Here is an 11,742-nt window from a genome sequence, read left to right as displayed (position 1 = left end):
AGACTCGCACCCCCACCCCCCACCCCCGAAGGCTCGCCCACCACCCACCCACCCCACACCCTGAGGCTCGCCCACCACCTACCCCACCCCCACCCCCGAGGCTCGCCCCACCACCCACCCACCCCCGAGGCTCGCCCCCCCCCACCAACCAAGCACCGAACTCCGGAGGCGCGCGATCTTCTCGAGGCCCACCAACCAAGCACCGAACTCCGGAGGCGCGATCTTCCGAGCACCGGCCTCCTGAGCTGGCTTCAACATTGCGGCTGTGCGAGACGGCCGGAGGGCCCGGTTGCCAGGGTAACCGTGACGCTGACCAAGCCCCGCCCCCCAGCCGAGCCAGAGAGAGAGACGCCGCGTCTCAGCTGCTCCTGCTGCGCGCGCGGCCCCCCCCGAGGGTCGCGCCCCCCCCCGAGGGTCACGGCCCCCCCCCCCGAGGTGAAGACCGCCGATTGCGGCTGTGCGAGACAGGGCGGGCCCGGTTGCCAGGGTAACGCTTGACGCTCAGCAAGCCCCGCCCCCCGGCCGAGCCAGAGAGAGACGCCGCATCTCAGCTCCTGCTGCGCGCACACCCTAGTGGCACTGGGCTGAGGCTCAGCCCTCCAGCCTTCGAGTGGGGCCGGGAGGTGCCTAGCTCGGGCATGGGTGCGGAGGAGACGCCGAGGCTTCTAGGCCTACCTGGAAAAATGGGGAAAGGTAGGAAAATTAATGAGATTAGATAAGTTAATCACTTTGTAAATCATTTTTTTTTAAAACAATATGGGCTAGATTTTCAGTATAGGCAGTTTTGGGGCGCTAACCTTAGCGCCCGCCCGAAGTTAGCGCCCGCCCCAAAGTAGCGCCCCGTTGCCGGGAATTCAGTGGCTTCGCCCTAAGAGGTTGGTGGAGCGCTAAAAGAGGCGTTCCACTACTCTCTTTAGGCGCTAAGCCGGCGGTCCAGAGGGATAGCGCCCAGGCGGGGCGCAGCACGGGTGCGGTCATTTTTGCACTGACAGCAGACCCCGTGGTGCCGACCAGCTCTTAAAGGGGGAAGGGACGAATTGGTCTGCTGCCACGCCCTGCACACTGCAGCCTTGCAAAGAGGCCTCAACACTACTGCTCAGCCCCAGGGAGTCATGGCAACGCCAGAGAAGGCCCGTCAGCGTGCCCTGCGCTTCTCAGAGGGTGATCTGGACATAATGGTCACAGCTCTGGAGGTGAGGCGCAAGATCTTGTTTCCAGACAGTGGGAGGAATCCAACCCACCACGACTACACCAAAGCCTGGAAGCAGATCGCCCAGAGGGTGACGTTCACCGGCGAGGCCCCCAGGACCCACACACAATGCCGTAAGAAATACAACGATCTGACCAGGATTGTGAGGGTGAGTAGCCTTTCCAGTCTCCTCCTCATTCTTGCATGTACACCTGACATGATGGGCAAAGGGACCTGAAAGTCCTTTTGGCCAGCCCTCAGCCAGCAGCATTGGGACAGTCATGAGCATCAAATGGCCATTCGGCACTCTACACTTTGGCCAAGCTATTCCACCATGGGAGGCAGTGGACAGTACATCAGGGCTTCACTCTGTCCAAGCTATTCCACCATGGGAGGCAGTGCACACTACATCAGGGCTTCACTGCGCACTTACAGCCCGTCCTTTCTCTTGCAGGCTAAAGTAGCATTTAATCGCCAGGCCCGTGCCAGGGGTGGCCGCGCCAAGCTGCAGAAGCTCACTCGGCTGGAGGAGCGCGTGTGTGTGCTCATGGGAGCACGTGTGATTGTCCCCACAGCGTGCGGTGTATCCGACCCTCCACTGCCCGGCAATGGTAAGGACCTCGCCTTTTGGCCCTCTCGCGTCGCACTGGCCCATCCGAGCTACCTCCTTTGCCACTGTCCCACCAATGCGCTGAATCCCACCAGTCCTAACTCCCTCGCTGACGCCGTCTCCTCACTCTGAAGCTACTCTTGTGCATTCCTGCTTTCAGCTGGTGACGACCAGGACCCTGAGGCTGCCAGTGACAGCACCTCCAACCAGGAGGAGGAGGAGGAGCAAGCCGGACCTTCGGGGGAACAGTCACGTCCCGCAGGAGAGGAGGAAATGCTCGACACCTCCTCACTGGACGAGTGCCTGGAGGAACTGTCGCAGGGCAATGCAGCTTCTGGGACCAGTGGCGTCCAGCCACCCAGCAGCCGTGCGCGTGGCCCGCGGCCTTCCCCCCAAAGGGGGGAAGGATCAGAGGGGAGTGCTGCTGCTCGGCACACTCGCCGTCACCAACGCGGCAAGGGTCCCCTAGTTCGGCCCCCTCCTCCCCAGCGGGAGAGTCGCGACTCCAGTCCGGACACCTTCACTTCGGAGGAGGTGCGGAAGCTCGATCAGATGGCCGACGACTCGGACCGGCGCCACACGGAGCTCATGAGCGTGGTGGGGCGCATGCCTGAGGCCATCGAGTCGCTGGCGACCAGTGTGCGCGAGTTCGGGGCAGCAACTGCCGCGACTGGCCGCATGCTAACTGATGCCGTCAAGACCCTGGCGGATGTGATGCGCGCGCACACCAGGACCACAGGGCCACTCACTGCTGCCACACGCGCTGTCTCAGGCAGGCATCGCCAGGGCAGGCGCCGCGCTGGACCATCCCAGCAAGCCGGCCGTCGGCTGATTGCTGCGGATCCTGCAGTGCGGGCCCGGCCGAGTGCCACCGCGCCACAGCACCAGCCAGCGCATCCCAGACGCCAGCTGGCCCACATTGCGCCATCCGTCGCCGCCATTCCCCCTCTGGGGCGTCAAGGGCAAGCGGCTGCAGCTGATGGTGGCCAGGCTCAGGTGCGCCACTCAGGAGACGGCCCCTCGAGGCCCAAACGCCGTGTAGGCCGCCCCCCAGCGGCATCTGGCGGAAGGGCATCTGAGCCTCAGGCGCCTTCCCCCAGCCTCGCAGCAGCCACTGGGCAGAGCTTGCGAAGGAGCAGCAGGCAGGGCAGGGGAGGCAAAATGCTGGCCAAGGTCTCGCCCTCGCGGGCCACTCAGTAGAGGGTGTGGCCAGCTTTCCTTTAATATGGCGGTGGCCATCTTTATTTTGCCCATGGTTGTGCTTTTGGAGGGCTTTTTTTTTGCGTTAGGCCGACGTTGAGGCCCGGTTTCAATAAAGGTGGAGTGGCTCCTCCCCAGTTTGTGGGAGTGAGTCGTTTGTTGGGCTTTTTGTGGGGCCCGTTTATTGTTTTTGGGGATTCATGTGGGAAGGGCTTTTCATTTTTGTTTAATAAAAAATTATCTTTATTCATGCAGTCTCCATGGTTGTTCTTCTTAGTGTTTGTTGGCTTCGCCGGCTGAGGGCTTGCGGAGCGGCTGCATTCATCTTCCCTCATGGCCCCTGGCCATTCCCTGACAGGGGGCTTAGAAGTACCGTGTAATAAGGTGGCGTCGTGCGGCCCTTGGCCCTGGTCGCTCCCTCCTGGGAACGTACTCCTGCTCCTCCTCCTCCTCCTCCTCCTCCTCCTCATGCTCCTCCTGCTCCTCCTCCTGAGGTGCTGGTCCAACGTCAGGTGGCAGTGCCTGAGTCCTGCGGATAGCCAGGTTGTGTAGCATGCAGCAAACCACCACAAATTGGGAGACCCGGTCCGGCGAATACTGGAGAGCTCCTCCGGAGCGATCAAGGCAGCGGAACCGCTGCTTGAGGACCCCAATAGTTAGCTCGATGATGTTGCGGGTGGTTTGATGGCTCTCGTTGTAGGCCTCTTCAGCAGCGGTCCTGGGCGCGCGGAGCGGGGTCATGAGCCAGGTGCACAAAGGATAGCCTTTGTCCCCGAGTAGCCATCCTCTTGGGGGAGGCTGTGCCTGGAACATGTCATGCACAGTACTCTGCCGCAGGATAAAGGCATCGTGGCTGCTGCCTGGGAAGCTGGCATTGACTGCCATGATGCGCTGCTTGTGGTCACAGACCAGCTGCACATTCAGAGAATGGTAGCCCTTCCTGTTGCGATACTGCTCGCCATGCTCCAGAGGGGCCCGCAAAGCCACATGCGTACAGTCAATGGCGCCCTGCACCAAGGGGAATTCCCCGAGTCTGGAAAATCCCAATGCGCGCTGATGCTGGCTCTCCAGGGCCATGGGGAAGGAGATGAATTGGCTTCTCCTTCTGAACAGTGCTTCGGTCACCTGGCGGATGCAGCGATGCGCGCCGTACTGGGAGATGTTTGCTATGTCCCCAGCAGCGTATTGGAAGGAGCCGGTGGCATAGAAGTTCAATGCCACCGTCACCTTCACTTCCACCGACAGAGACGTCCTGCACCTGAGCTTTGGCCGCAGATCTCGGCGAAGCAGGTGGCAGATCTCTGCAATCACCCCCTTTCGGAATCGGAGCCTTTTAACACATCGCGCGGCACTCATGTTTAGGTAGGAGCGCTGCTGGCGGTATAGCCTGACTGGGTAAGGCCTACGTGGCCGACGCCTGTAGCCCCCTCTGCCTCTAGCCAGGGCTGCCCCTCTCACAATGCGTCTGCGAGCCCTACGGACATGGAGCTGCAGCTCCGCGTTGGCACCCCATGCAACCCCCATCAAATCCTGGCAAACAGTCTAATTTCCAAATGGCCACTTGCAGCGCTATTGCCTGAGTCCAAAAATACCTGGCTCTTGCTGCTTGAAACCAGTTAGCTATCCTCCTTGTTGTGTCTCCAGAAATGCGTTGCACAAGACTGTTTTCAGAAAAAAGGATGGCCTTTATACTGGAGAGGACGTTCCCTTTAATTAGCGCCCCCCGGGGCCCGCGCTGGTTGTGTTGCGTTCCTTTTTCCAAACGCTCCGGCCGCCCGCCGCACAATGGGGCGGTCCAACTGAAGTTTGCAATCGGGGCGGCCAAAGGGCGTTGCACGAGGATGTGACGTCATTTTCTGCGCGCGCATCCGGGCGGGCGCTAAACTTTGCGCCGGCGCTAACGGGCAACTTAATTTGGGGCGGGGCGCAAACTGCGCTGCGCCCGGGCGCTACACGCATAGCGCCCGGAAATCACTTCTCTTAAGGCGCTAACTGCTGGCGCAAGCAACTGAAAATCTAGCCCTATGTGTTTTAAAAGCAAAGTTTTTGTTAAGACGCAGAAAGCGGGAAAAAGAAATGAAAAGTTTGGAATCAAGATGGCGGCGATTCACCTCGGTTCAGAACGATAAAGCCCGGCCACACACGCACTGATTGGCCCGGCGGCACACGCCAGCAACCCGGCGTACGATTGGTCGAGCTCGAGGTCACTCTGTCGCTAATGAGCGGATAATGAGATGCTAATGAGCGGAATGTTGAAGGTTTTTGGGATACCGCTGGCGCGATTTTAGCCCGGCCGATACATAAATACGCTTAAAACCGTCTCGGAAGCGTAAGCTTTCTTTGGAGGTAACACGCGCGTAGGTACGCCCTGTAACTTTCGAGCGCATAGCTTGACAGATGCACAGGCGATGACAGACAGAATGACAGAATGACAGAATGACAGAATGACAGACAGACAGACAGACAGATGTACCGATTTATATATATAGATAAAACAAGAATAACTTAAAGCAGCAGCTGAGGAAGGCTGATTCCAGGATCTGAAAGATGAGTTTCGGTGTTTCATTGTGCTATTGGATAAAGGTTTATTACTTCGGAATGGTCTTTCAGCAAATGTTTATTTTGGAATTTTCCCTCGAGACTGGGGAATTTCCCTAAAAGGAAAGGGAAGGCTCCAAAATGGTTTTCCTCATGAGGATTCCCATCTTTATGATTTATTCGTTGGAGAAGGACGATGAGGAGGACCATCAGGCAATCTGGGAAGTCAAGGCAGCACTGCGGGTGATCTAGACCCTCCTACAGATACCCAGCCACTAGGGTACTTAGCCCATGGTCACTCCTCAATATTTAAAAAAATTCATTCATGGGTTGTGGATGTCACTGGCAAGGCCAGCATTTATTGCCCATCCCTAATTTCCATTGAGAAGGTGGCGGTGAGCCGTCTTCTTAAACCGCTGCAGTCCATGTGATGAAGGTACTCCCACAGTGCTGTTAGGGAGGGAGTTCCAGGAATTTGACCCAGCGACGATGAATGATCGGCGATATATTTCTAAGTCAGGATGGTGGGTGACTTGGAGGAGAACTTGCAGCTGGTTGTGTTCCCATACACCTGCTGCCCTTGTCCTTCTAGGTGGAAGAGGTCATGGGTTTGGGAGGTGCTGCTGAAGAAGCCTTGGCGAGCTGCTGCAGTACATCTTGTAGATGGTATACACTGCAGCCACGGTACGCCGGTGGTGGAGGGAGTGAATGTTTAAGGTGGTGGATGGGGTGCCAATTTACGCAGTCATGTGTCAGGAGGCCCTCTGTGTTCAGCAGAGCATGTGTAAAGGTTGCTGGGTTTTTCACATGCTCTGGGATGCTCAGCATTGTGGAGAAACCCACTTTGATAGTGCCACAAAGGATGACATTGTACACTGCCAGCATCCCTGCCATCTGCCACACATCTCCAATGAGTCTTTGCAGTGCTTTCATACAGTTCTGATGTTTTAGAAGCATTTTTTGTTTTCAAAGCAGGGCCCCTGCGATTATCGTCCGAGCCCTCAATAGTTAGTGTCTGACATCTCACAAGTCTCCAATCAGGTACATCATGCTGCACCTCCAATGCCTCATCCTCTGGCCTCTTTGTGAATGAATCATCCTTTGCCAATTCCTCCATCTAGACTATCTGCATCACCCTGAGTTAGCCTACCTGGGCTGGTCATCTTTGACCAATAGCACTTAGCCAACACCAACCCCTCCCATACCCCATCCCGTACGGCATTAGCTGAGCGAGTTTGAAGGATTTGCGTTGCCTCCTCCTCCTAGTGTCCCTCCTGCCTGTAGCCTGATCCACATCAGAAATTGTCCATGACAAAAGAATGCTTGTTACTGGCAGTCCCAGATAGTTGAATTTGAACAGAAGGCAACTTTGTTTAAGTTGAGTAAGATGACCCACTGAAGTGGGGTAGCGTCACATATTCATTACTTCTTTTTACATCGTTGTGAGAAGCCAAGTTGCATTGATTGATCTAAGTGAATCCTATCCTAAGTTTTGCTCTGTATGTTTGCCTCACAGTGGAATAAAGCACCCGAATGATTCAAACCAAGCTGCACCTCACCTAGCCTGACTCACACTGCCACCAGAGAGATCGAAGAAATGCACGTGCAAAAGACACGGATGGAGATCTGGTTCAGATAACAAAGAGGTTTCATTGTTACACCCTGGGCCCCGCTATCATAGGGCATCATAAAAGTAAGACTCTCAGATTGCTTACACAAGCGACTGACGACACTGAATTTGAAAAGCTTTCTATGGCAGAGCTGAAGTTGTAACAGTAAGGTTTATTGCTTTTTCTGGAATTATAGAAACTTTTTAATGTGTGTGCTATGTTTTGAATGTTATTTTTAGGTGTAAACATTGAACTGAGTTGAGAAGCAAAATGGCAGCTGAAGGAATTATTTGAGCGACTTGATTGGTCAGTTTTGTGGTTCTTGCTAGTTCGTGAATTATTGGCCCAGAACTTCGGGTCTCCACGGGTGAGTACGCATGGGGTACTCACCCGTAGGCCCGATGGAAGTGCCGGTTTCCTGCATGCACTGCGCATGCGCGGGAAACCGGCACTTCCGTTCCTCTAAACCAAGAGGTTCAGAGGTGGAATGCGTGCGCGGGGGAAGCTGCACGTGCGCATGGAACTTCGTTTTTTTTTACAGGTTTTTCCGTGAGGGTAAGTCTGCAGAATTTAGAAACATAAAAAGCAGGCGCAAGGCTTGCTTTTTACAAGGTAAGTGGTGAATTAATTAAAATTAAAACATTTTTTCCACAGGTTTATTATTTTTAAATACTTTAAAGTAAGGTAAGTTTATTTTTAGCCCCGTTAGAATATAAAATTATTTTTTCAAAAATTGAAACTATTGTTTAAAATAGTTATTTCATGTAATTTATAGTTTATTTTAAAAATGTGATTTAAAAAAAATTTTATTTGGAGGTTTAGTGCTATTTTGGGGCCGTAGTATTTATAAGTCTTGACAGCACTTCCTGTCAGACTTATGAATGGAGCATTCCCTGCTCCAATTGGCTGCCCATGGCCCACATGATCCCAGGGGACACATCGAACTAACTGCGCCCCTGGGATATGCAAGCACTGCGCGCCGGCAGCTGGACCAGGCCCCGGATCGGAATTCCATGGGGGCCCTACAGCTCAACGGCCGGCGCGCAAGGTAAGTGCAGGTCGGGGGCTTACACCCGCGGGAAGCCCCCGACCCGAATTTCTGGGCCATTGTCTTGAAAACATTTTTTGAGAGTTTGATTGTTCAGTTCTTTCCTGGTGACTTGATCCCCAATGGTTCCTGTTGCTTCTTTTCATTTATTCACATTCAGTCAATTGGACATTTGATTGGAACACATGGTTATTTGAGCAAATGAAATGTTTCCTACATTACAACAGTGACTACACTTCAAAAATTACTTCATTGACTGTAAAGCGGTGTGGGATGTCCTGAGTTTGTGGAAGGCGCTATATAAATGCTTTCTTTCTTCTAAATCCCGATGGTCATGTGGTACTTTGAAGGTGAGTGACACCCTAAGGTGTGACACCTCTGCAGCCATATTATCGATGGTGGTGGCTTTGAAAGGTGCGACACTACGGATGTGACCACACGCAAGGTTTTTTAAACGATACAGATGGTGCTCACTCATTGGCCGGAAGTTTCAGAGGTAAGAATGGGTGGGTTCGAGGAATGGGGGGGGGGAAGTGAATGTTATGCAAATGTAAAACCCGACCCCAACCCACCTCCAACCCGCTCACTTTCACCTTTCACTGCCAAGAGGTGGGTTGGCGGACCAGGAAGGAGTCGGCAGCAGAGGCGGCAGATACAAATCCGGCAAACTCCAAAAGAACAGCAAAATCAAGGAGCGACGTCACAGGACTGCAGGTGGGTGAGTATTATCAATTTTATTCTCTCTAACTTAGCTAGATAAACGAATTAACATAACTATAAATAATTGTGTGAATAAAGACTTTAACTAAGAGAGCGAGAGAAGCGGCCGGAGATAAAGGTAGGCCCGACTTTTAAGACTCTTAGGGGGAGAAATTCATTATAGCCCGGGAATGGGCGGTAGCTTCTGAAAAGTTTGAGAATTAATGCCAGGCGCTAATGCTTCAGACTGCATGCAAAATTCAGTCTCATTGCACAAAGAAAGGATTAGAGTGCTAAATCAAACACTAATGGCCTAGCTCAGTGGCGTTAAACTCGAGGTGCTGACCAATATCAGGTGCAGTCTAATCACAAGTCATGATTGCCACAGCCTCTTTCCAGTTCTTAAAGGGGAGGTTCATTGATGCTGCAAAACCTCATTCTCATCATCGTTGGCTGTGCAGCTGCCTCAGCCAGCAGCAGCAGGTCAAGGAGAAGGAGCCGGAAGACTCAAGCAGCTGTAATGATGGCAGATCCATGCTCCAGGGAGCAAGCCCGCAGATTCTGCGACCATGCATTGGAGGCTTTGGTGTTCACAGTGGAAAGATGGAGGGCAGTGTTCTACCCAACAAGTGGCAGGAGGCCTTCGCCGCAAGTCTTCCACACCACGTGGAGGGAGGTAGCGCAGCAAGTCTCAGGCAACACTGTGGTCCCCAGGACCCACACACAGTGCAGGAAGAAATTTAACGACCTCACTCGAGTGGTCAGGGTGAGTCAATGCTTCAACAAATGCTACATCCACCATCTGTACCATAATCTTCACAAACTGCCCAAAGCACCACACACCCAGCACTCACCCACCAACAATCTCTACCTACCAACACTCACACCCACATCTCACACCTTGCACAAAATGACAGCTATTCAACTATGGCAGGCGCATCACCCAAACACATTGCCCCACATTCCCTCACACACTTTCCTTTCTCTTACAGGCCAAAGTGGCTCACAACAGGAGGGAGCAGGAGCGCACAGGCGGGGGACAAGCCAACACCCAACCACTGTCTGCACTGGAGAATCAAGTGCTGCAGATTATTGGGCACCAGGTGGTGGGTGCTGTGGCCACCGGCGACGTTGACCCCCTTGGGGCAACAACAGTATATTCATCCTGCAGTAACTTGGGAGGTTATGAGTAACCTGATCCACCAGGTGGTGCTGTGGCAATTGGTCTCCTGAGTTAAGTCTGGTCTGTACTGGTTGTACTTTTTGTTTTTGCTGCCTCATGGCAGAAGCTTTTATGTGCAAGTGTTGATTAAACCATGTTACGGAGTTAACCTGTGTCCGTCTCCATCTATGGCCACCTCAAGATACCACATATGGCGATGAGAATAAAGGATGGAAAAGTTTTGGTGGATCAGTCATAGTTGTGGAGTATTCGGAAGAGGTGCTCGGGTTGGTTAGCAAACTAGTCGGAAAAGCACGAGGCTAGGCCGCGGGAGTCAAAACGGAGTTTGAATTTTTGGCTGAAGTGACCGGACTCCAAGGATGGCAGGAACGGTAGGCTCCGTGGCACCTTTTGACAGCAAGTCGCAGTCTTGTCAAATATTGAGCCATTTCTTTATGGCAAACGAGGTGGACAGTGCTGAAAAGAAAAGGGCCATTTTACTGAGTTGTGTGGGAGCGCAAACCTATACACGGATGAGGAATCTGCTGAGCCCGGAGCGGCCAGGAGAAAAATCTTTTGACAAGTTGGTGAGTCTACTAAAGAATCATTTCAATCCAAAACCTAGTGAAATAGTACAGAGATGGAAATTCAATTCGAGGATTAGGAGGCCGGAAAAAAGCGTTACTGAGTATGTGGAGGAGCTTCGGAAGCTCGCACAGGACTATAATTTTGGAAATATGCTCACAGTCATGTTAAGGGACAGACTAGTATGCGGAGTTAACGGCGACAGTATACAGCAAAGGTTGCTGTCAGAAGAAGGATTAACGTTTGAGACGGCACTTAAAAAGCACAAGCCATGGAGACGGCTAACAAGGATATTAAGGACTTAAACAGTATGAGCAAGGAGAAATGGAGTAAACCAGTGGGAGGAGCTGTTTTCAAGATGGAAGCTGGCGCGAAAAGTCCACCAGTCGGGGTTGGGGATTGCTACCGATGTGGCGGGACGAGCCATTATGCAAAGGGCTGCAGGTTTGCAAAGGCAAAGTGCCACAATTGTGGAAAAATAGGGCACTTAAAGAAAGTCTGTAAAAGGGCAATGAGTGAGAGAAGCAGTGCTAAAGGGGCAAATCATGCTAAAGGGGGGAGGGAGAAGTACACAAAGCGGGCAAATTACATACAAGAGGAGGAAGAGTCTCGTGAGTCTAGGGAGGAGGTTTTCACTATATACAGTATAGACACTTCAAGGCCCAATGTACCCCCTCTCACTCAGTATTTGATAGTGAATGGAGGTCAAGTAAAGTTTGCGATTGACACCGGATGTAGTGTAACCATAATGTCGCAGACTGAGTATGCCAAGCTATGGGGGGAAGCAAAAGTACCAGAGCTAGGTACATGCCCCGTTAGTCTCAAAACCTACACAGGACAGAAGGTGGACATTTTGGGGGCGGCCGAAGTACAAGTGGAACACAAAGGAGTCACCAAAGAGCTTACAGTGGTAGTGGTAGCAGGGTCAGGGCCAAACCTGTTAGGGCGAGGGTGGACCAGTGAGTTGAGTGTGGACTGGCAGGCAATGAATAAAATGGAGGACAGTACAGAGGCACTGCAAGAAGTGCTGATGAAGCATGAGTTAGTGTTCAAGGACGAACTGGGCACCTTAAGGGGAGCCACAGCCAAGATTCATGTAGC

General features: G+C 53.0%; 1 protein-coding gene across 1 annotated transcript; it reads left to right on the top strand.

Annotated features, from left to right (window-relative positions):
- Positions 1 to 1,577: 1,577 nt before the first annotated feature.
- On the top strand, positions 1,578 to 5,789 carry LOC147107134 (uncharacterized). Its single transcript, XM_086007537.1, has 3 exons — positions 1,578 to 1,800; positions 1,960 to 2,438; positions 5,730 to 5,789. Exons 1-3 carry the CDS (start codon positions 1,578 to 1,580, stop codon positions 5,787 to 5,789), a joined length of 762 nt encoding a protein of 253 aa, XP_085863663.1.
- The last annotated feature ends 5,953 nt before the right edge of the window (positions 5,790 to 11,742 follow it).

The sequence above is a fragment of the Somniosus microcephalus genome, chromosome 15, assembly GCF_052327205.1.
Source record: "Somniosus microcephalus isolate GS21.2 chromosome 15, FLI_Smic_1.0, whole genome shotgun sequence".
Taxonomy (NCBI): domain Eukaryota; kingdom Metazoa; phylum Chordata; class Chondrichthyes; order Squaliformes; family Somniosidae; genus Somniosus; species Somniosus microcephalus.
Note: the sequence above shows the minus strand (reverse complement) of the source record. Positions and strands in the feature narration are given on the sequence as shown.